Source organism: Mustela nivalis, assembly GCF_964662115.1.
Source record: "Mustela nivalis genome assembly, chromosome: 2".
Classification (NCBI taxonomy): domain Eukaryota; kingdom Metazoa; phylum Chordata; class Mammalia; order Carnivora; family Mustelidae; genus Mustela; species Mustela nivalis.
The window spans coordinates 32,871,897-32,897,603 of record NC_139021.1 but is presented as its reverse complement, the minus strand read 5'-3'; the positions used below and the strand labels follow the sequence as shown (position 1 = coordinate 32,897,603).

At 34.2% G+C, this 25,707-nt stretch overlaps 1 protein-coding gene across 49 annotated transcripts in view; it reads left to right on the top strand.

Annotated features, from left to right (window-relative positions):
* RIMS2 (regulating synaptic membrane exocytosis 2) overlaps positions 1-25,707 on the top strand; it is a 596,172-nt gene that overhangs the window by 445,266 nt on the left and 125,199 nt on the right. For 17 of the 49 annotated variants that reach the window (XM_082719284.1, XM_082719281.1, XM_082719285.1 and 14 more), the window contains one exon: positions 20,427-20,599. The exons of 18 other annotated variants lie outside the window; for them this stretch is intronic. In XM_082719284.1, coding sequence (XP_082575410.1) covers positions 20,427-20,599 — 173 coding nt within the window. Of the gene's footprint in view, positions 1-20,426; positions 20,600-21,463; positions 21,716-25,707 lie in introns of all 49 variants that reach the window. 14 more of the 49 variants (XM_082719273.1, XM_082719320.1, XM_082719319.1 and 11 more) reach the window with 1 other exon arrangement.

The following is a 25,707-nucleotide window of genomic DNA, read 5'->3' as shown; positions in this document are numbered from 1 at the left end:
CCTTTAGTTTTTGTCCATTATACTCCATTATTTGGTGAAGTCAAACTTACTAAGTAAAGCATAACTGACTACATTAGGTAAGCATATGTGGTCAGTATCAGAAGTTTTCATTTCCCCACTGGACCACCTAAAGGAGATACAGATTCTCACATCAACGTCATCTTCCAAATCACCAATCTCTTCCCAAAATTACGCAAATACTGACATGGTCAATGTAGGATTGTTCATCACAGAGTTCTGATGTCCTGGAAATGACACAGGCCTAAAGCCAGAGAAAGGTAAATTCAAGACAAATAAAGCCCTGCCTTTACTTAGCAGGCCTTAAACTATATTTGTTTTCTAAAATAAAAATATGAATAATTTCAAATAGGCTCAGTGAATTTCATAGAAAATAGTTTTATAATGATACAGTATTTCAGATACCTACCAATCTTTTGAGCTTCATGTCTGAAATGATACCTATGTCTTTTCCCAGGTACTTTGTTGGTATTTCTTCGTAGGGCTAAATACACCTGACCTTTTGTGACATCACTTATACTCGAATCGCTCATTCCTTCACTATGTATAATGCAAAGGCCAAAGCATGTCGTCCTAACAAAAGAGGATCTTAAAACTTCTAGAAACATGTCTTCAACTAACAACATCAATTTTTTTTAATCTCCTGCTATATTTTAGGAAAGAATGTAGATGATTTTTTAAAGTACATATAATACTCTCAATAGTAGTCAATAAAGAGATGAGTATGAAGGGAAAATGCAGTCAAGGCAAAACAACATAACAGTACAAATAAAGGGTGGGAACAAAATGCATAATATGAGACCCTGTATACTTGCGGCTTGTGAAGCGAGTGTTTTAACTGTGAGCTTCCTAAAAAGCAGCAAAGGCAGAAGGGGAAACTGTATCGGTTGTTTAATTCCCATTGTTTATACGATAAAAATGAGTCCCTTAGATGCAATACCAATGATTCTTGTTATAGATACCTGACAGAAATTTGCTCTAGGAGAATGGACCAATGGAATACAAGAGGCATGGCTCCATATTATTTAAAAAAAAAAAAAAAAAAACAAGTTTTGATTCCATTCCAATTCATAAATAAATTAATTCTTGAATCTTCAAAGTTTTATAACTCTGATGCCAATTATTTTGGGCTGGAGAAGATTTAAATCTTGGCAAAGGACTAATTATACTAAGCAATATAATTTCATTGGTATTCTGTAAGGAAGTGGTTTTCTAGGTATAGTTCCAGACCAGTGACATCATCACCTGAGAAATTCTGGAAGTGCAATTCTCTGGTCCACATACTTAATAAAAACTCTGGGGGTAGAGTCCCTCTATTTTAGCAAACCTACCAGGGGATTCTGATGTACACCAAAGTTTGAGAACTACTGCTCTAAGGTGAGCTGCTTGCAAAATTGACTTCTTTTATTAGGGTCTTAGCTGGAAGCCATAATGAATGACATCATTAAAAAATGGAGACTTTGAGGTCAGATGATCTGACACCTTCACAAGGTGCTCATAATTTATTAACATCCTATCACTTGAGTATCAAACACCATTATGTTTTCTGTTACTGAGGTTTTGCATTCAGCTTAACTAAAAATGTACTTAAGCCATTAAGGTACAACTTCTTTAAAGGGTCCAAAATACAACTCTATTTCATTACCCCACAAATTATTTACTGATGTGGAACTATCTCTGCTGGGTCTATGTCCCCATCATCCCTAACTTGATCTTCTCTGTCCTGGATCAAAAAGAAAATTACAGAAGATACTTTTTCAGTCAAGAGTATATATAGATTTAGTTATTATTCATTTTCATACTAATAATTTCTTAGATTAAAATTTTTGACATCTGTCCTTTTAATTATCCATAAATAATTCAATATAAATATAGCTTATATTCTCATTCTTCTATATTTTAATAACAAGTATTAATTTAAGGCTTGCTCTTGAGTCATGTGCTTTAATACATTAGGTCTAATTCTTAACCAAAATCATTTACAGATGAGAGAACTAAGATATAGAAAAGTTAAGTAATCTGCCCAAGTTCACATGGCCACTGAGTCCTGGAAATTATCATTCATAGATGATCTGATTCTCAAATTTAAAATAACTAAGACCAAATCCCAAACCTCAAACATACGGAGCCTATACTCTACTTCCAAGCTATCTCCCTAAAATTTCAGAAAGGCTATTAAGAAGCTTTGGTGGAATCTAATTTAGTGTTAGGGAAGTGGTTTTTTTTTTAATTACACAAGCCACATTTTAAATGGCATTATATCCCTGAATTTTTCAAGCTTTCCGTACCGATAGTTGTAAACAATTCTTACTAAGTTTTTAAAACTCTCCTTAGTAACTGACTTTGAAAACATCTGTAGAAACAGTAACTACCAGGTTACTCTCTAAGAATATTTTAAGTATACTAGGAAATTTGAAGACAGAAAATTTGTATCAAAGAAGAGCCATAAAAAACATGTGCAGACATGATTCCTATTTAACTAGTGGATGATTTCTTAAGGGGTTTTCCCTCAAAGAAGTATTTAACTATGTAGCTGGTATACCCCCATGCCTCACTTTATCCCAGCTTAACTCATCTATTCTATTCTCAACAGAAATTTAAGGAGCAACATTGATTTTTCCTATAAAATCAATATTTTCTGCTCTTCATTGGTTCAGAGGAAAAGTGATTTGTCTATTAAATTTAACAGTGCAAAATATAATTCGGCAAAGAACAACTACCCTGCTTTGCTAATTAAAAGAATTAGCAGTAATTGAATGTTGATGTGTAACTATACCTGAAAATTAATATGGAGAATTTGATAATGTTTATTTAAATAAATAATTTTCTTTTTACTTAGCCATGTTTATTATTTTATAATGATCCTGGAAGATATATTTTTAAAAGGGTAGTCCATAATATTTCCATAAAGAATGCTATACAGTTCATTGGTACAGCATTTACTTGGAAATCAAAGCTTTTATCTCTGTAGAAATAATGCTGTTTTTTAAATTAAGTAATTTTGTGTTCCCACAAAAATATCTTACTCTTATTATAACTGTTATATATAAATATCATAATTTTGTTTTCTTATTTATCTCCCTAGAATTAAGTAGGAAAGCCTGTAAGTGCCCAGAACTTTTCGAATGTGAACCAAAAGACTATATTAATGCATTTAACCCTTAATCCAGTAGACTGACTTAGTGTTCAGGGAGCAGAGGACAGTGTAGTAAAAATGAGTAAAAGGGTCTTTCTTCATTCATTGTGCACAATTGATCCCACTTCTTGTCACTTTGTTCCCAGGCTTTTTATCCTCTAGGGATGCATTCACCAATTTCAAAGAGGAAAACAACCTAACTCAAGTAATTTAAATTATAATATGAATAACATAACCACACAGAAATAATTTCAGTTTTTTAAATCTGTAAATACAACTAAAACTCACACTGATGGAATTGCAAACAATATCAATGAAAACAATTTCACACTTAAAGTATTTTTGACAACTAGGTCCCCACTGTTAACTAAGCTGTTCCCTTTATTAGAGCTTATTCTCTTCTCCACACTGAGGATACACTGTCAAGGCCAGCCTATGGTGTTTTAAATTGATTTCCAAGACATAGGCCAAAAGGGGAACCAGGAGAGGGAGACAGGCTGGGGCAGGTTCGGAGTTGCTGCCTATTGGCTGTTTATAAGTTTGCTGTTTGTGAACAGGAGCGCTTGAAGACTCCAGTGGCCTCACAGTGTGACTAGTCCATCAATGTCGGGTAGTGTAGTAAATGGACACCCAGCCTGGAGTCAGGCAACACCCCCCTGGGTGACTTTGGGTAGGTTGACCCTTTATTTTCAGTTTCTTTATCTATTACACTGGGCTTTGAGACCTGCTCCCTAGGGTGGTGGTAGGGTAAAACGAGATGATGTATACGAATGGCTTAGCCGTTAGGGATTAAATGTTGAATACGCGGTGCCCATAAGATTGGTTTTTATTTTTGGAATAATGAGGGCTGATGTAGTCATAGATACCAGAAATTAAAATGACAAGGTTGAAAAGAAATAGTAAAGCGATCAGGGAGCTAATAAGAAGGATTTCAGGGTAACTCAAATATCATGGAATGGTTTCTAGGTTCTCAGAGAATTCAAGCATCAGAGATTTAAAAGGAAAAATAAGACTTAAGGGGAAAGAATTTATGAATCTTCAAGGGATATGGAGATTAAAAATGAGAGACTGGAACATAGTGGGTGATGGGAAATTACAAACTAAATTCCTGAAATTAAGAAATTATGTTACCAAGGCTGATGTTAAATGGGGCTGGCCTTTGGAAAGTGCATGGGCATTTAACAGGAAATGCTCCTTAATAGCGGTGATGTATAAGGATCTGAACACTGAAAGATGAAATTTATAAAAAGTAAAATTTAAACCATGGATAAGTGGCCTTGTACAAATTACTATGAAAATACATGCGTTTAGCAGAAGTGAAGAAATGAAGGATCTGTTTTAATTTTATAGCAGTGATTGAAATAAAATGCTCAAATTTTGTTGGCCTGAGCAGACAGGTTGATTTGCTGGCAGCATATAACACAGTCCAGCAACAGAACAGTTGAGCTCAGCTTTGTGCCTACTGGAGGAAATGCGGCTGCAGAATCCCTTTTCAAGCTCCCAGGAGAACCTGGTATTCACATGAAACAGACCCCATCATGCCAGTGTTAGTCAGATGGAATCATCTGATAAATAGAGCAGGAGAATTCTAATAGGCGTGATCTCAGTAACTCAGTCTCTACCCTGCAAAGCCCTTCAGGAATAAGTTAAAATGTCCCAACAGGCGTAATGAAGCGTCCTTTCTTGGAAGAAGCAGTTTATTGTTTCTTGAACAGAGGGAGGATTTGGATGTTCAGAAAATTCCTGCAAGGCTTCGTCTGGCCAAATATGGAACATTTCATTTGTAAAAATCAGAATTAAGATTACTTACCTGTGGTTTCCATCCCAAGCTTGGTCAGGAAATCTTACCACCTCCTGATGAAGAGGCCATATCAAGAATGCCAGTGGCTGCACTTAGATTTCTTCATTGAAGCACACTATTTCTCTAACCCTCTCTAACCTTCTGGTTAGACCTAGCTTCAAGGTGTGTAGCGAAATCCCAAGAGAAACTTAAGGAATTGACTGAAAGTGGCTAATATGCAAGCCTAGGAAGAAAAACGGACAAGTTACTTTACCCAGAAGCATTCTTTTTTTTTTTTTTTAATTTAAATTTGATTAGCCAACATACCTAGAAGCATTCTTAACTGCCAAACTTAGTCACCAAGTCTCTGAGAAAATGTGCTGAGTCCTGGGTGCTGCTCTCTCTCTCCTCCACCTCTTGAGAATACATTTTGTCCAAGTACCCGCACTGTAGTTTGCTTCCTGGCCCCAAACCAGACCACACCCTTCTGGACTGTCTGGCTGCTTGCCCAGTCCAGACTAGCCTCCAAGCCTCTTAGTAGTCACCTGCTGTGTACTTTTTTACAATCACTCTCTGGTTGTTCCTTTTCCAAGTATATTTACAGAGAGAAATAAAACAAGATTTAAAAATATAGATTATTAAGCTAGTAAGTAAGAGCAACCATTTAATATGGCGTTACAAATACAAGAGATATTAGTGGTAATCTTACCAAGGCTTGAACAAAAAAACTTTCCGCTTAACCTACAAAATTGACAAATTATATATATATATATATATATAAATATATAAACCTAATGAAAAGAAAGTTGGAGATTGAAATGAAAAAGGAACCAGATAAAATCATATTGTAAAAGACTTCATGTCCTATTTTTCCCTCTTCTATTTCTTATTCATGTCTGTGGGGATAGATTTCTCACTTATATTATATTAAATGTCCACCAAACTAGAATTTAAAAGTAACTAAACAATTTCTATATATATTTCTTCCTTTACCTTTGAAATAAGTAAAGGGATGATCAATGCATCATCGAGGGAGAAGGGGCCATTGGAAGTACACCTTCATGCTAATGGGGTGCATTGCCTAGAACTATAATAGCAGCCATGATCACAGCACAATGTGTGAAGTCTTGATTGCTGTAATGGAGAGATAAAGCCAGTTTTGTTAGTCACTTTTCAATTATTTTTTATTTTTATTTTTATTTTATTTATTTTTATTTTTTAAATTTAATTTTAATTTTAATTTTATTTTTATTTTTTAGCGATTATGATTACATATAGGCTGCAGAGTGTATTAAAAGTTTGAACTCCAAAACCAAATTGCCTGGACTCCAATCCTACCTGTCATTATTTGTATTACCTTGGGCAACTTCGTTAACATCCTTGTGCCTAGGTTTCTTGTTCCAGAAGATGTGCTAATAATAGTACCTAACTCATAGGACTGTTTTCAAGATTAATTCTATTTATATACATGTAGAACTCTTAAACAGAGTTTGGAATATAGTAAGAAATACATACATGTTAGCTGTGATATGATATTGGTAATGATGGGGAAGAAGAAAAAGAAGAATCATTTCCAACAGATTACTTGTTCTTAGCAAAGTTCTTGGGCGTTCAGGTCTGTATTTGTTGCCTTTGGTAATATACCAGGTAGAGATAAGCATATCTTTAAGGTAATCCTAAAAATATGTGGGTGGAAAAGGAGGAAAAATATAAAAATTAATGATAATGTTAAAAGTCTAAAAATTGATTAAGGTTGTATTATTTTTACTAGTTTAGTCAAATATTTATCTACCCAAAATTATTTTTCTTACAATTTCTACTCCCTAGTAAGTTGGTTGTAATTCAGTTTTAGTTTAAAGAGAGAGAGATAAATAATTTTGCACATAAAATTATCAGTACACATGTACACACACATGCACACACCCTAGAACTCTGAGCCAAAATAGAATTTCTCTTTTCCAAATTTTAGCTGATAGAAGCAACAACTATTCATTTCTTGCTTATCCCATAGATAGAAATATAACTCACTTTATGTAAAAGATCTACAGTTAAAACTTAATGGTAAATAATTTTAATGGAATTTTAGAAATGTGATATTTTTATGTGTGGTTAATCTTTGAATTCAAAAGTTTCTAACTTGAGGTTCCTTTTTTCCTTAACATCTTGTATTAGTTGTGTAGGATTGTCATAACAAATGCCACAGACTAGGTAACTTAAAAAAAATAAAAAAGAAATTAACTTTCTCAAAGTTCTGGAGGCCTGAGGTCCAAGATGAAATTATTTTGAGACCCCTTTCCTTGACTGCAGATGGCTACTTTCTTGCTATATGTTTACATGGTCATCCCCCTATATATTGGATTAGAGCCTGGCCATATGAGCTCATTTTACCTTATTTCTTTAAAAGCCCACAAATACAGTCGTATTCTGAGTTACTAGGAATTAGGACTACAGTATATGAATTCGGGGGATATACAGTTGAACCATTAAATAGTATTTAATGGTTCAAATAATCAAATGGTTCAATAATCAAAATAATCAGCGGCCTTTTAAAATAACTTTGCTGCCTTATAAAATCATACTTGATTATAATACAAATAGAAATTTTAAGACAAGTAACTAAATATAGCTATTTTGTTTCAAGCTTTATGATTTTTTAAAATTTTCATCATTTTTTTCTATTTCATCAACTACAATATCACATCCTCGGAGATGAGATATTTTGTTTTTGTGACAACAAGTTCATTTTTTAAATTATTTTTCTTAGTGATAAAACTACATTTAAAATTCAATATGGTTTTCTTGGTCATAACTTTATTCTGACATTCAATCTATGGGTCTGTTTTCTTTACATATATTTGTGAATTGCTACCTAATACTATCTAACCACATGTCAGGCCAAGAAATATGAAGAGAATATTTTTTAATTATGAAGAAATCATTTGAGATTACTGAGATCAATTTATATATTATAGAACACGATAAAATTACAGAAGAAACTGTAATTTCTCCCTTTTTAGTAATTCTAATGTTGCTAAAAACTGACAAAAGAATTTTAAGTAATTTGTATTCAACAACTTGCTGCTAAACAGGTCAGTCTATGAATGACAGGTGCCATTGCCAAGATCATAATTTCTTTTAGTATACTGCCTTAGAATACAGAGGAAAAACATTTCTCTTTTACCTCCCCCCCCCCCAAAATAAACTCATTCATTCACCTTTGCTTTCATCAGGCCTCCAGAGTTGCTGGCTTGCTGACAACTAGTATACCTTATAAGGAGGACAGGAGATGAATGATATGGGTCAGAAGGCTTTGCTTTCACTATAATAAGCACTCAAGGGGATATTTTTCTAGATTATGGGCATCCATGTGAGAAGAAGCTAGAGTGTCAGGGATGGTATATGTTTGGAAAAGGCTTTAGAGGAGGTGAATGCCAAGTATTTTGTACCAAGGTATGGACAGGATATTAACCCCAGAATGGGGTATGGCTAAATTATTGCGTGAGAGTCACAAGCAAATTTTGTAACAGGCATGTGATTATTGGTTTGTGTCTAAAAGTTACTCACAGTAGAAAGGATAATGAGAAAAAATTAGAAGATTTGGGCTTTAACTTTTATTCTACCATTTATGTGATAAGACTTTGGAAAAACTGCCCAGTTGTTAGTTCTTCACAACCCAGCTTTTTTTCTGTGCAAAAATTGAGGGAATCTGGTAATCTATTAAGTATTATACAAATACATGGTACTTCGAAGGCTGCACTGGGAAAAGAAAAACCCACTATGCATTAACAGTTGGGTTTGGGGCAACCTCATCATTAATTAAGCAAATCATTTAATCTTATGGCCTACTATTTAAATGAAGTTTGAAGTAGATTTTCAATATTTCCTTTTCTTCATCTAAGTGATTCAGCAATCTCTGATCAGGGCCAGGCTCTCTATTAGATATATTCTTAAAAAGGATTGAATCTATGTACGTTAAAATTAATTGATGGCATATTAATTATGATAGTGAATAAATTTATAGGTATAATATTTTAGCCTATTACTTCACATGAAATAATTGATAACTAGGTTAGAATTGACACATAATTCAAAACCTTTAGTCCATTAGGCAGTCAGTCAAGTAAAGCAGCATGGAGCTGTCTGTACCTGTACTTTCAATCTAATTTGGCCAATTAGAATTTGAACATGTCTACAATTTTATTAGGTAACAGCTTGTTCATGAGCATAAAAATTGTTGTTGTCATTTTTCCTCAACTGGAAGAATTACAGATATTATTAGCAAAATAAATTTTCTGTTTTCCTAAATATGGAACTTTGAATATTTCTATTTCATCGGTTTTGAAGATTGCCAAGTAATACTCTAGTCTGGAAATAATATAACCTATAAGAAGAGGAACTTTTGGCTGTTGATAACTTCGAGAGGTAGAAATGTTGTTTTAGAGGGTCTAGAACTTGACCTGGCTCATGGATATGCCCAGTAATAACATTTATTTTTATTATCTATTATGTATGTGACACGGAGTAATAAAAGAAAAACCTTACATTTGAACTTCATTGTCATGGATGAACCAAAATACACTAGTTCAATATAACTTCCTAACTAACAAAGAAAATGGCTGTGATTTTTCTGATTGGCCCTTTTCATGACCAGGCATATTTATAGCAAAGCTACTAGTCTTCAAGGTAGAATCATGTAAGAATATGTTACTTCTTAAACCCATTACCATTTTCTGTCTACCCCCAAACCCCCTCCAAAAAAGCTGACCTGAATTTTAAATGGAATGTAAAAGAGTTATTTCAATGGGACATAAAACATCTTTATATTTTTATTCAAGTTAGTTTGTTTTTTTAATTACTTTCAAGCTTTATTTGTTTAAGATACATCCAGTTGTAGTTTTTGTATTCTGATTATGCAGGTTGTTTTAGGTAGAGTTTTAAAATTCAGAAAAGGAAGAAAATCTTTATTCTGAAGTATACTTAAAAATATGAATTTTTAAAAAGAAATGACTTAGGTTTTACATATGCTTGCCTAATCTCCCATTAAACATGAAATTATTTTTTAATGAAACACTTTTTTAATGAAAAGAAATTGAAAGACTTCAATATTAATGAATCATACAAGCTTAGTCAATTCACTTCTCTGTTTCTTAAGTTTCTCATCTATAAAATTAAGAAGCTAGACTATATTCTCTCTGAGATCACTTTCAGCTTTAAAATACTGTGATTTCTTTTTAATGACTCAGTGATGAGTGAATAACAATAAGTAAGTTTTAGCACCAAATAACTTTCCTGGACTTTTCTTTTTTTATTAATTACTTTTATTAATATATAAAGTATTATTTGCTCCAAGGGTACAGGTCTGTGAATCGTGAGGCTTACACATTTCACGGCACTCACCATATCACATCCTGGACTTTTTTCTTAAACCAAGGATGGTTATAAATGAGTCCTCTTCTGTGTGTCTGAACATAATCTCAGGGGACAGTTAGTAGCTTTTTATTTTCTGCAACTCAGAACTGCATGCCTGGTGTGTCTCTGAAGTTGATCTGCTGTAATTCTGGTTTCTGGTTGCAACATTAAAAGACCAAAAAATTTCCAGGGGAGCAATCAAATGAGGAGCAATAAAATGAAAGACTAAGTGAATGCAGGAAGGAAGGGAGAAAAGGAGGGAATAAGGAAAGAGAGTTTGAAAGCAGAAGAAGGAAGGAGGGATGGAAGAAGGGAGACAGGCAGGCAGGCAAAATTCCTTCCAGTCTAGGAGTTCATAAGTTAATCAGGGACACAACAGGTACATCAGTGCTACTCTTACAAAATAGGCTGTGTTAACTGATGTAATAAAACTGAACCATGCAAAGGAAACCTAAGAAGAGAAATATTCATTTGGCTTGGAGAAATCTGGAACCATGTCATAGAATAATACATGAGGGGAAGGACATATCACGCAGAGGAGGAGCTTAAGCAGAGTTGCAGAAGCGTGAGAGCAAAAGCTGTATATTTAAGGAACAGCAAGTCGTTCTTGAGAATGGAAATACACAACAGATCAGGTTACATATTAGGATATAGGAATAGAAAAGTTGGCTTGGGCCAGATAACACAGGGCTTTGAATCACTTGGTTTAAAATCCAGAATGTTCTTCATTATAACCATGGGCTTTGAAGATCTTTGAAGAAGTCGCCACTATGAACACACATTAATTCTAGTGGTAAACTTTGAAAGGGAGATTAAAGACAAGACGTCCTATGCAGAGGCTACTGCTATAGTCTAAACAAGAAGTAAATGTAATGCCTTGCCGTGTTTTGACGGTTGCCTCCATCCAAAATGGTCTTAATGCACACACAACTGATGCTGCTCTGTCTTGTCACATGACGAATGAGAGCAGTGGGCCACTTCCAGATTTTCAACAGAACGTAGTTACCTCTGCCCTATTCCTGAATTTAATGGATTGTGGCAATTCTCAGACCCTTTCAAGTTTATAATACTTCGTGGTTATTTGGACTGTGATTTAGCCCCAATTCTCTTAAATCCAAGTACTTTGAGTTACTCTAGTGCTTCCTAAGGTACTAAGATTTGAAAAGGAGCCCTCTCCATATCCCGAGTCCATTAAATGCTGTTGTGTTTCTGCCAGCTTCACATTCCTAGGACCTCAGTCCTGATGCTATGTTCTCATATTTTATTTCTGCTGCAGCTTTTAAAATGCTAGCTTGCCTCTTAGTATCTGTTTTGTCCCTACCCCATGTCCTAATACAAGTTATAAATATCCCCTCAAAAATACAAAAGTCATGTAATAAACCATGGAATATTTAAAGATGTTCACAAGGGGTCAAGTATAAGGGGTTCCTGTGGCCAAGGAGAGCTTCTTTGTGATATTACTGAATTCTAGCTAGATCTTTCAGGTTTCCTCTCTGAGGGTTTGGAGAAGCATTTGGTCACAATAATGGTACCTGTGCTTTAACACTGACTCTCTCCTGTCTTTTGGAGAAGTTTCGGTGTGTTGCTTTGCACTGGCAGCAGGCATTCTGTTCTCTCCTCTGTCAGCTTGGCTATAAATGAAATGTGTGTATCACAATGAGATATTGCCATTAATATATTTAATGGTCTGGGAAGAACAGACTTTGAGAACACTTCTTCATTGAGGCAGAAATTTCAAATGACATTTGTTTGAGATATTACTGAATAATAACACCATAAAAATAAAAGAAATTACCTTATGTGAATACATCTAAATCAAGAGATAGCTAAGTGTTAACACATATTATCTATAAATTTAGAAAATAATAGCTGTCTTAGGCATTGTGAAAAGAAAACAATATATAAAATATTTGGATGTTTGTTGGAACATCCACATTTTAATAATTATTAATGTTACAGTCATGAATTGGTTTAACTCTCTTTGATGCCAAGTATAAGCATAGTTATGAAAAGTAAAACCCAGATTAATAGGTTTGAGAATAAAAAACATAGATTTCCAAGTCAGGTTTGGTGTTATCCTACTCCTAAGTAAATAGGTGTCCAAGAACAATGCCTTTTTATTTTAGTGAGATATGGAATTAGGACTTACTTATAAAGTTTTCATAGCTCTTTCCAAGTTTTTTTTTAGCCAAGAGAAAATGTTTGAGATGATAGCTGAATGCTGATGAAATCTGAGTAACCCAGTCTGGAGCTTCTTTCATTTCATCACAGACTATGCCTAATTGTTATTATAAATACTTACTATGTGTCAAGACCTGCGACCTCATTTAAAGCTCACCTCAGGCTCAGAGAAGTGAAGAGGCTTGCGCCAGTTTGCACTGCTCCAGTAGGAGGGAAAGCAGTACACATCCATGTATTTTAACTCTGTAGCCCAGGGTCACTATGATACATGGCCCCTCACCATCAAAATTAGATGACCGCATTATAGAGGTTATCAATATTGTTAGTTAAAGAATGTGCCTTTATACCATGAAGTCAGAAAAAATTTTTTCTGACCCAGATTAGGATAAGTGGTATATCATTCAGGTTTGTATTCACATGTTCATGGTATTAAAAGAAAAAAAAAAACCTAGCAAAATTATCTGAATAAAAAAATTTTTTTCCCCACAAATAAGAAATCCAAACAGCAGCTCAGGGCTGCTCCTGCTGTTTAAGGAACCAAGCTTCCTATTCTTAGAGCTTCTCTTCCTGCTCCCTGTTCTTAGAGTAGGACACTCATGCTTATTGTCACAGAATGATGACTGTACCCGTAGGCCCATGTTTAAATGCCAGTTAGAAAGAAAAACAAAGAGGGGAGGCAAATGGCCATCCCAGCTGAGTCAGCTGGGAGTAATTGCTCTCACCAACCCCCACCTCCCCGGTTCCTGCTTACGTCACAGAGATCACACTCAGGTCAGTTGATCACCCTGGCTAAATGGAAAATGGAAAATGAAAAATGGAAAATGAAGTCATTTTGTTTTGTTCTTGTTTGTTGTCATTGTTAGACTCCTAAAATAACTCCGGATTCTAAAGTCTTTGAGTAAGAACAAAAAAGGAGAAAGAATATGGGTAGGCATTCAGCCGCACCTGTGACCAAGGAATAGGAGTCGTAGGCTTGAATTACCAACAGGAAAGACCAAAGACCTATTCCTACACCCCTCGTAGCCAAATACCTAGATATTTGTTACCATTAAATGAGTAAGTGATATTTCTTGACTAATTAGAGTGGAGAAGATTGAAGAAGGAGAAAGTCAAAGGTAACACAAATTTTCTATGTTTTAGTTCAATACTGAGCCTATTAAATAATTCAGGGAATATACGAGTCATAAGAATAGCTGGTTTGAGGTGAAAGAGAATAAATTTGGTTTTGGCCATGTTGAATGTGATATACCTGAAAAACAACATGTGGTACATGCCCTGTGAACACCTGGTAATCCAAGGCTGATGTTGGGGGTTGGTGAGAGCAGATGATAAGGATTTATTTGTCATTACATAGCAGTGGAAATGGACAAATGAAGGATCAGATCATCCCGGGGTGGGGGGGAGGGATATGCGTAGTGAAAAGAAAAGTGGACTATTGATTGAAATTTGGGGAAAATATAATTTAAAATCAGGTCAGAGAAGGTGAAACTGGCAGAAGAGTTTAAGAAGGGACAGTGAGAGAGCCAGAGGAGAAACCACGGGTGACATTATCTGAGAAGCTATTCATGGAAACGTTTCAGAAGGAGAGAGGACTTCAATATTAGATGGAACAACAACATCAAGAAAGAACTGAAGACACTACCGGCTGGTAAATTAGGATATTCTTGGTGTTTTCTGTTTGTTTTTGAGAACAGTTTCAGTAAACAATAGACTAGAATGAGTGAAGAGTTCTGGATTCTGAGGAGAAAGTGGTTAAGAGCATTTGCTAAGAGCAAAAGAATGAGTTCTGTCACGACCTGAGATCAGCAGATCTGGAATTTCATCACAGAACTGGCATTTCCCTTTCTAAAAATTGTGAGACTTTGGTGAAAATAAGTAACAGATGATGAGAGCCGCTGATTGCTAATAGACATGGAGGTTCCACAGAGCCAAGCCTTTGTGAGAGTCAGAATTGATTACTAGCAATGATTTCTCCCTTACAAATTCTCCAGGAAACATTTTTAATCTTACAAGTTTCCCTCAAACCAAAAGACAGTTGGCTCTTTAGTAAGTCTTGGCCAATAGGGTAATGGCTACCATTTCTACTAGTAACAGGTTTTTTTTTTTTTTTTTTTTTTTTTTTTTGCCCTTACGCTGTTCTTGATATTCTATCTTTCACAAGGTTTCCCTGGTTGAATAACTTACAGATCTGGCATCTTATTGTCCTTCACTCATTGTCTCCTGATGAATCTCAGTGAATCCTACAAGCAGTGCACATATTTCTAAACCCTGTGCTTGGTAGTATATACCATGTCTGCATTTGGTGACCATCTGGTAACTTGAAATCAGCCATGAGGGGAGTATTTATTCCTCAGAAATTAGCAAACTCTGTAAATCAGAACTTTTTCCCCTTGGGCACTATTTGTTAAACATGTCATCACACTACTGCCTATACCCACCATGGGGAATAAAAGAATTACATGACTAAACTATTCGGCTATCTGCACAGTATTTTATCCTCTGACTTAATGCTTCATCCTAGAGATAATACTACCATATAAAGTCCAGATAAAACAACCATTCCCTGCGTTTCAACTCATTAAACATTTACTGAGTTCCTATTACCTGCCAGGCAAGGGTCTAGATAATGGGAATACATACTAAAATAAATAAGACAGACATTATTCTCAGGGAATTTATAATCTAGGCAGGATAGATAGATAGATAGATAGATAGATAGATAGATAGATAGATGGATGGATGTGAGAAAGAGATACATGGTAAAATTGTAAGAAAGGCATGAATAAAGTAGTTTAGGAAGACTCTGGGCAGTGACTAACTCTTCTTGAGGGAATTAAGAAAGAGTTTTCTAGCAGGGATTTCATTTGCAGAATATTGTTTTTAAGACTAAATCCTAAATTAGCCCTCAGTTTTCTGTAGCCTTTCTCACTCTCTTCTCCCTCTCAGGTAGAGACCTTATCACACAATAACCTCTTTAGGATCCTACCTAAACAAAATGATCTCTAACAGATTTTCACACAGTGCAACATTCCTATCAAGCCCTGATAAGAACCTTGGCTAGGACAGAGGGGAAGTCATCGGAAAGTAGCTCCTCAAAGGGAGAGTCTGCACTTGTGGTACTATCAAAAGACAACAGGACTCTTCAAATTATGATCTGAAATACTGTAAAAATAGGTTAGCAAAAATGAGAGCGATCTTCATTGACCACAGTGACAAGAGTCCCCCTTCTCTGCTCTTATGTCCTCCACACCCCTCGACTGGTGTCCAGAGCCCTGTCCAGAACTTCAGCTTCTCCTTTACCATCATTATGTGTGCCCTATGTTTTTCCCAATCTTATGATCTATTCATTGTGTTTTCTCTCTGAATGTGACATGAATATTCCTGCAAGTATTTCTCAGTCACATAAAACTTATTTTTCTTCAAACTTGGACTTTTCCCCTGACTGGTACTTTGCAATAACCAAGTCTTGACCTAGATTGCCAAATTGCAGTTTTCTGGTGAAATTTAATGTCAAAGATAGCAATGTTCAAGGGAACTCATAATCCCATTCCCATGTCTTGTTTTAGAAGTTCATGTACAAAACTCAAACAACCTGAGTTGCTGAAATGCTGGTAGAGAAATCAAGCAGGGAAATTGCCTAATCTGAGAGCTTCAAATGAGAATGCTAGAGAAATGAAAATCTTATTTTAGAAATTTGAATTTACTTTTTTCTCAGGAATATTATTCCAAAATTTTAATAATAATTCTCCTTTTAATAGAGCCTTGATGATATGCTGTTACTTTCCACTATTGTCAGATGAACAGAGACAACATTAACTTTTCTAGGCCACTTAAGAACTCTTTAGAGTCTGGAACATCCTGAAGAATAATAATTTCCTGTAAATTTTTCTAGTTCATGATCTACTTAATAGTAATGTACAAAACATCAAAATGCTGTCGGGAAAGGCTTCCTTACTCTCTTCCAAGATTTTAATGATCTCCAATCAGGGCCCAATTTTCAGCTGAGATCATATAATCCTATGCAATAAATCTTCTTTGTTTTTGTTCCATTAAAGAGAATGGTGAGGATATCATCCATTGTTGATCTGTCAGCTGTAAACTAATACATGCTAATTGTTGAAAATGTTTTTTACTTATGGTGCCAAGACAGCATCAACCATTTTTAAGTAAATGAGCTTATTTGCATTCATAACTACCTTCGTACCATAATAATTTAGTGGCTGCTATCTCACTGTTAAACTAGAAACTTTTGTTTACCATAATTTAGGAAAAGAAAAAAATACATTTAAGAAATTCTTTAAAAATGAATTGTTTTAAAAGTCAACTCTAATATTAGGTCATTCATTACTTTGATTTTGGGGTTTTTTTTGCAGTTGTGTATATGAAGATGTTATATTCTAAGTATATTCAAAATATGTTCTTTTGAAGTTCCATTTATAAAAAGATTTTTTTTATTATTTCTCACTTTCTATATTTCTCATTCTGTGTATCATGTGTAAAATTGTAATGGAAACTCAAGCTATACCCTAAAGGTAAACATACTTAGTTACTTAGGAGGAGACAGAGAAATGTTCTTAATACAAACCTTGAGAAGGCACTAGAATCATCATCAAACTTGAGCTGTTAGCTTATTTGTAGTCTTTCTTTATATAAACTTTTCCACTCAGTGTCTTTTTATTTAATGACTTTCTGCTTTAGGCACTAGAAATGAGCAGTTGCTGTGAACTAAGCACACTACTGGGTATTTTAAATGTATCATGTCTCTTACTCCTTGCAAGAATCCTTACAATGCGATTTATCCTTATCTTACTGGTACAAAAATACTAAGCCTCAGAGTTTAAGTGAAATCAAATTAAATCTTTGACTCTTAGGTGCTAAGAGAGTTACAAAATTAAGAAAGATATTGTCCTGGCCTTTAGGAGCTTATATGCTAGTAGAGGGTTTGACAAATAAACATGAACAAACTTACACACACACACACACACACACACACACGCACACATCCTTTAACAAGAGATAGTATGTCTTGAATTCTATAAAACTATATATGTGGAATCTTATCTTTCCCTAAATTTTGCAAAACCAAAATTTTAGCTCCGCAAACTCAATTATCTAAGAAGTCTTAGCCAAAGATATGTGCAATGTACATTTTGTGTGTTTAAAAAAAAATCTTAAGCCTTAAATTGGCCTGTATATACTATGAGTCACAGCAATAGGATTAAAAGTCACAACAATTCAAAAAGACAAAGACAAAGTCAGAATCCTAACTAGTGAAATATAAAAGTCAAGATTTAGGACCCAGAAATGAAGGCATAGCAATCAAACAAGAACCAATCAGGGTAACACAGGATATACAGATAACCAGCTGGCTTTGGATATTGAAATAAAGTACCAGAGACAGATATTAAAAATGTGGCATATTCTGTGTCAGCTAAGAAGGATCCTATATTTCCTGATGAGTTAAAGCTACTTCTCACTCTGTGGCTGGGAGTCAGTAGTTCTCCATAAAATAAATAGTAAAATAGTAAAAATAGTAAAATAAATAGTCAGTAGTTCTCCGTAAAATAACAGGATGTGGAGGAACCTGGTCAAATGGGGAGAGTGACACCTGAGGACAGAGAAGGAGTCAGTGGAAAAGTTTGGTTTAATATTATTAAGTTTGCTTTATAAACACATTTTCTGAAATGAATCTCTTGGAGATATGTAAAAATTGTTTTCTTTTTCTTGTTGCTTAAAATAAATGTATTTATTTTGGGGTATTTCTACCTAGTATTTTTTTTGGTAAAGATCTACCTGGAATTGATACTAAACCAGTGTTCAACTACTATGGGATCATCATCATCGTCATTGTCATTGTCATTTGTCATTCATTAAACACTTGTTATATGTCGATGTTGTGCTAAGTGCTTTGTTGCGTACATTATCTTATTTAATCCTTGCAGCAAACCTAGGAGATGGGTACGGTTGTTATCCATGTTTTAACAGATAGAAAACTGGGACGTAAGGAAACAATTGGCCTGAGATTACAAACCTAATAATTTTATGTAGCAAGGATTCTGACCAACAATTCATCTCTCCCCAAAGCATGTACTCTGGTTACATTATTATTTCTTACTACCTCTTACAGTTAAAACTTAGGGTTTTTCATTTGCTTTAAGGACATTTTTCATATCCTGGCTGAGTTAGATAATGTTGGATCCACCCATTGAAATGTTGTTCTACACAACGGCTGAAGACATAAGTCACTTTAAGTTGTTTTTAATATTTCAAAGTGACTTCAGTTTGAAAAAGAATATCACGAACTAAATGCTGTCAATAAATTCACGGTAAATAAATAATTTACCTTTAAAATCAACATGAAGGGTCTATTAATTTAGGTATTTCCTTTAAAAAAGGCAGCAGTTTTTGTAGAACTTAAATGTATTCTTTTTGATGCTTGGATTTATCCAACAAAGTGGAAAGTTAAAATGAAGTAAGAAAGACCAATTCCTCACCTAATTTGAATGTATATTTCTAGATTAAGGATTTGATTATCAACATTTATGAAGCCTTTAAAAAAACCCTTTATTTTATATTTGAAGAAAAGAATCAGTCATTAACTCAAAAATATATAAGTAGACACTGAAAGATACTGGGGAGGAGGGGACAGATATTTTAATCTGATTTAATGTTTACACTGTACTCTAATGCTATTCAAATTATCTTAGCCAGAATGTTTATATCTACCTAATATTTGCAGTGAATTGTTATTCTTACAGGATGGCTTATTAGGTAAAGTTTCTTCAAGTCACAGTAAGTTGTTTGTATAAGATAATCATCTTTCTAGGGCTTTGTGAAATTTGGTAGTATGTGTGATTAGAAAAATCATCATTGCAAAATCGACCAAATAAGAATGCTTCAACATTATGTTCAAAATGCATATAAATAAAGAAATATCTATTAGCAGATATTCTCTTAGCCCACAAGTAGCCATCAGGTAGTAATGATACAATCATAATTATTTATGTATAGTATTAGATAGCAGATACATATTATTTCTAATTTTCAAAACAACCCTGCAAGGAAGATATTATTATCCCTATTATTTTATAAACAGGTCAAATAATTTGCTAAAGTTTACCCAGCTAGGAGGAGTTTTTCTTACTCCAGGTTTTCCAGACTCCAAAATCTCTTCATTTTTACATCCCACGTGTCACGAGCTTAAAACATTCATGATGGTTTGCAACTTATCAGAATATTTGACCACCCAGAACACCCTGCAGGCTGGCTGTGCCAGATAACTATTTGATTACTTCAATTCCAGGAAATTTGAACTATTTTAAATAATAATGACTTTTTCTAGTATTTCTAGGATTCATCAAAATTCCAGGAACCATGCAAAAATTAAACTCTCTTTTTTCTTGACTTTTCTTTAAAAGAGTTAGTGTTTTAATAATTAGATTTTATATTATCTCTAGGTTTTCAGTGAAGCATAATGGATTACAGGAGAGCATTGATGGCTACTAAAATGGTCTTTATAAGTTAAAATGGCAACCTTATCGTACTTTTTTTTCCTCAAATCCTATACAGAAATCAAACAATTCTACTGCCTTATATTATGTTCATTTCCCAGATTTTACCTGAATGTTCTTCCCTGGGGCCATTGCTATTGTGAAACTGTTGTAATGGCCTTCACTGGGGTGTGGTGAAAATGCTCTAATTGCCTTTGCTAAAAACAAGGGTTTCATATAAATTGAATTTTTCTTTTAGGATAATTGCCATTCACTTTTGTTTTATATGCCACTGAGTGGGGTTTTGCAGTATCCTCTGTGGACAATTAAAGTGCTGAAATAGGAGAAGCTAATGATTGTTTTGTGTGATAATACTGACAACCTCTGCATGTTTGTCAATCTGTGTTAACAGTATCGATCAGGATGGGATCCTCATAGAGGGGCAGATAATATTTCCACTAAATCTTCGGACAGTGATGTAAGTGATATATCTGCGGTTTCAAGGACTAGTAGTGCTTCTCGTTTCAGCAGCACGAGCTACATGTCTGTCCAATCAGAACGGCCAAGAGGAAACAAGAAAATCAGGTGAGTAAAGGGACTTTCGCAGGAAATTCTTCTAAACATATTTTAGGAGGTCTTTGATTTTTCTTTGGATAAACCTAAAATCCTGGATTTTGAAATAGTTAATACGTGTTGTTAAGGCAATAAGAAGTTCTGAACATATCATTTTTTATTATACTTTCATCTGTATTCAAACTACTTGCACAGAAAAGTTCCATAGAACAAAATTTTCTTACTAGACTACTTGAAATCCTATCATGGGTTATTTTTTCATGTTTGCTACTTTAAAAAGTAATTCTGTTATTATTCTGTCTTATCTGAAATTAAAATGATGGCTAAGTGAAGACTTGAATTTGTTAATGTTCCAAGAAATATGAAAAATAATAGTTTGAAGGGTTTTTTTTTCCCTAGCATAATATACTTCAGTGATTGAGAATACATAAAAATATTAATGCTCGTCCATTCTCCCAAAACTTTTAGAAATGCATGAAAAAAGTCCTCAGCTTTTCAAAAAAATGTATAAATGTAATATATGTTAGTATAATTTTCACTCATCATCTGACTTGTAGATTTTATGGGCACCTAAACTTTTTTTTTTTTTTTTTTACTTCCCATTACATCAGAAAACATATGTAATGGAGACTATAAGTTTTTTCCATGCAACTTTGTGACAGGAAAATGTGATCTGAAAACAATGCCAATTATTGCTTGTATAGTGCTTCTTCTGCTATACACTGGGGAAAAAAGTAGTCAACATTTAAGAGATAGAATTTTTGTTTTAGGAGTTTTCATTACATTTCTGTTTAATTTCATGTGCATTTTTTTCTTGACTTTTTCTTTCTTGTTTGTGTTTATTTGCATGCCTTCGATCTGTGTTGCTTTCAAAAGGCCAAAGGGAATAGAAGAGGGAGGGCAAGAAGGGGATAAGCACGAAGAGATAGTTCATGAGAAGGAAGAGGTAAAGGAAGAAAAACTTAATGAGAATGAGAAAGGGACAGAGATCACAAAAACATGTGATCAGGAGAAAAACAGAGAATCAGGAGACGAGGAAAAAGCACAAGATATACCTGAGCAAGGGAAAGAAAAAGAACAGTGGAATAAAGAGGATTTGCAAGGACGATTTTCACAAGATGATGACAGGTAAAATTTGCTCATTTGTGTAGACATTTCCCATTAGTCATGTAGTCCTTTTTCTTAATCCTAAAAACTATTTTGCCGTTTACATTTGGTTTATTTTCTTGTATTTTTTTTTCTATTTAGCTTCTAATACAACTAGTTCATATATTGGCAAAGTACCATCAATCTGACTGACTTATGAAACAGTCTTTAATTTATGTCTACTAGCTCTGAGGGCCTGATTTGTTTGATTTTCATTATGACTCACTGATTCCAATGTAAATTTCCCTCAGTCCCCTTAGTGTTAATTGCTGCCTAACTTCTCCATTTGTAGAGTCAAAATTTTTAAAATGAGCTTCTGAAGAGCCTGAGAAAATTTAACCTACTTCATAAAAAATATTATACACTGGAGATTTACTCTTAAAATGAGTGGCAAAATAGCTAGCAAAAAGTAAGCTTTATTCAGTCTGTGGCTCCCTTGTCTCTTAGTTTTTGGTGGGTTCTCGCCCAGTTTTGAGTACTGAGGAAGATTGCGAATCAGGGGCAGTAGTACTCTGTTACTCAGAAAAGGATAGATGCCCCAGGGTTCGTTAGAATGCAAACCTGTCAGGTTAGTTCCCTTGAAAAATTCAGTCACCTAGAGAAACTGCCAGAGAAGGAACTTAGAATGGGAAAGAAAGGGTAAAAACATAAACAGCAAAGTATAAAAATAACTATGTTTTCATTTTCATAACACAGGCACCAAGTAAGCATGAAGCTTCTTTCTTTATAGCTCTATACTGAAAGGCACATCGGCCCAAGTGTGCAGTAGACTTCATCTTTCCGCCTGAGGAGATGAGGTTTCTTTATATTTCTCAGAGACAGAATTACCCATCATGTCCATTTGGGAGGAATTTGGATTTCTAGTCAATCCAGAATTTGATTTTGTGTTAGTACATAGCTGGCTTGATAAACATACCCTAGTATAAGCCAGACTTTGCTTTATTATATCTAACCCCAATCTCAGTGTGTACTTATTCATAACTAATGAGAAAGATAATTGGGACAGATGTTTACCCCGTCAGTATACAATTCAGTGGTTTAGACTATGACATATCACTTTTAGTCTCAGATTGGTATATTACTATATCTGTGATCTGTGAAAGTTTCTGTATAACAGATAGCCAACCTAAAAGGCATCTCAGGTTTTGGCATGTTATGTGATTTGAGTCTATACTAGTAATTGCAAATCTATCTTCATCACTTATCTAACTTTCAGTAATTACAGTGATTCTGCAATAAAGACCATTTTTCTGATTTGTTGACATAGAATAATTTCATCATTAATTCACAGAAAAAAGCTTTTGGGGTTTCCTTGGAAGAGCTTCCTTTCTTTCAAAAGCAGAGCAAATTCCAGGTCTCTACTGTTGTCTTTCTGTATACTGTATAGAGAACACCCGAGCCCATTGGTGTTTGCGTGGAGCCAAAAGTCTAACAGACCAGGCTTGGTGGGCAAAGGTTTGGAGAAGATTATAACTTTAAGTTCTCAGTTTTTAATTTGTTACTTTCTTCATCATTTCCTTTAGGGAAAGAGTATATTATTTTGCAAGGAAAAAAGAAATATGGTATATTCCTAGCAATCTGAGTAATCAGGGCACTGTAGTCTGCTTAAGTAACTATATAATCCTTATGAAACTCTAAATGGGGCCAGGTAGATGTCTCTAGGGAATATAGATTCTATCAGATGACGGGAGGTATCAACTGCAATTACTTTGTAGGAAACTTTTGGTGTCACTAATTACTGCAATATAAGATCTTGAAATTGCTTCCATTAGAATGAAATGAACAGTCTTTATTAGAGGAAATGTGTCTGAGTATGCCCAGTAATATTTTGTTTTGGTAGTTAATGAACACAATCATAGATTGTTTAAATACTGAAAACAGCTTATGCACTTATATAAAATTATTGGAAATAATCTTATTTTATAATACACCATTGACAGTGTATGCCTTTTACTAGTAATCCAAGTTTTATAAAGGAAAAAATTTTTTTACTTCTAGCAATGCTGGAATGTAAAACTAATACAGGGACTCCAATGTATCAAATCCATTATAGTTGCTGTTTTCATTACAGTAATTGAATTTCATTGCATGATACAGAATTATGCTGTTTTGGGGTAGTAGTCACATTAGAGTAAGTCTTCTGAACATACAAGTAAAAAATGAGTAGGAAAATGTAAATTCAAAAAATGGTTCATTAAATTTTTGAATATAATATTTTTTCAAAGTTAATAAGTAATATATTCATATTTAGATATTTACATTTACATACATGAATATAAGTCAGGTTAATGTCCCTATATCATTAATGGTTTTTTTTGTAATCTAGAAAATCCAAAATTATATTAGTCATTTAAAATATTTTTTTTAGTCTGCATATATGTGTGCATGTTCTAAATTTTATATCTATTTACATTTGCCAATTATATACCATGTACATATGGTAAGCTGGCTCAGAAAAAAAAATGTTCAGAGTTCAAAGGTAAGGAGAAATCATTTATTCAGCCAATACTTATTTAGAAAATTTCTCAATCACTGTACTAAAAACTGGGGATAGAAATGAAATTAAGCATTTCTAATTATCTAAGCCTGAGAGTGAAGCAGTGTCTTAGCCTCGTGTGAGCGGACATTTAAGGATAGCTTCATACCCCAAAAATGTTATCAATATACCTAAACAAATTCACAAGCACATTTGAGGAAGGAATTGGACACAGAGAGGAGGGGATCTTAAATAAATCTGCAATGAAAGAAGATAGAAAAAACAAATACTGAAAAATGTAATATTATCAAAACCAACAATATTGGTAGACTCCTCTTTTCCTCTAGGTTTTGTTCTAGGACTATAAGACAAAAGAAAAAATTCAAGAAATTTGTTCTCTATAAATTTTTAGTTCTCAGGCATGTCTCTAAATGCTAGAGAATTAGAATTTCTTTTTCAAGAGAGTATTCTTAAGGTAGGGACATTTTTTAAGAGAAGTTTGGCATCTATTCAAAAATTCATGAAAAACATCTTAAGAAACTTGAGCCATCTAAATTGTATAGATAATCTTATAATCTTTAGAATGGCAAACAGAATAATTGTTAATGAAATATTTATTGCTACTAACATGTAGATCAGAGTTATAGATTGAAGTGGAACACTTCATGATTATATAATGTAATTTGATGCATACAGCATATTTATGCCCATGTCGCAGACTTTTAAAGGAGAAATAGCATGTCTCATAAAAGTAATTGTGGATGAGACATCTGAAATATCTGGCCTCTCATCCTGGTTCTGTCACATCTACCTGCTGACTTTGTCTGGGCTTTTTTGCTAGCCAGTTGGAGGAAGGGGTAATTTATACTCCTTCCCATAGTACGTAGCCAACAGGAAAATAAGCATCTTCTAGTACGCTGATGATTTGTCTTTATTATCGTGAGCTCAAGAAATCACTGGTTCTGCAATTAACCACTAGCAGAACAAACAGCTCAACATAAATTTCTATCATTTTGCAGATGTTTCCAAAATTGAGGTGACTAATATCAGTACTCCGTAGATCAAACTGAGTCTTTCAGTCTTCTGGAAGTCTGTTTCAGGGCAAACTCATCCATCGGGCATACTGATTGACTATGCTTTCCCACTCTTGTATTGCTGTGTTTTCTTCTGCTTTTTCTTTCTCATTAGGCTATCTTCTAGTTAGTACTACTGAAATCGTACAAGAATGAGTAATTTCTCCTGTTTTATGATTGTGCATGAAAAGGGAACTTTAGAAAAAATATGTAAACAACACTTTTAGAATTTTGATTTGGCAGTTTTGGGGAGGAGCCCAGGAATTTGCGTTTTTACAACAAATAGCCCAGCTGGTTATGATGCAATCTATCCTTTCTTTGGGGTTGCTTATATTTCCTAATGGATTTTATAGTCAGCTTGTCAGTTTTTGGGGCGGGGGGGAGGTGGCTGGGAACAGCCAGGATTTTGAAAGGGATTTGTTTAA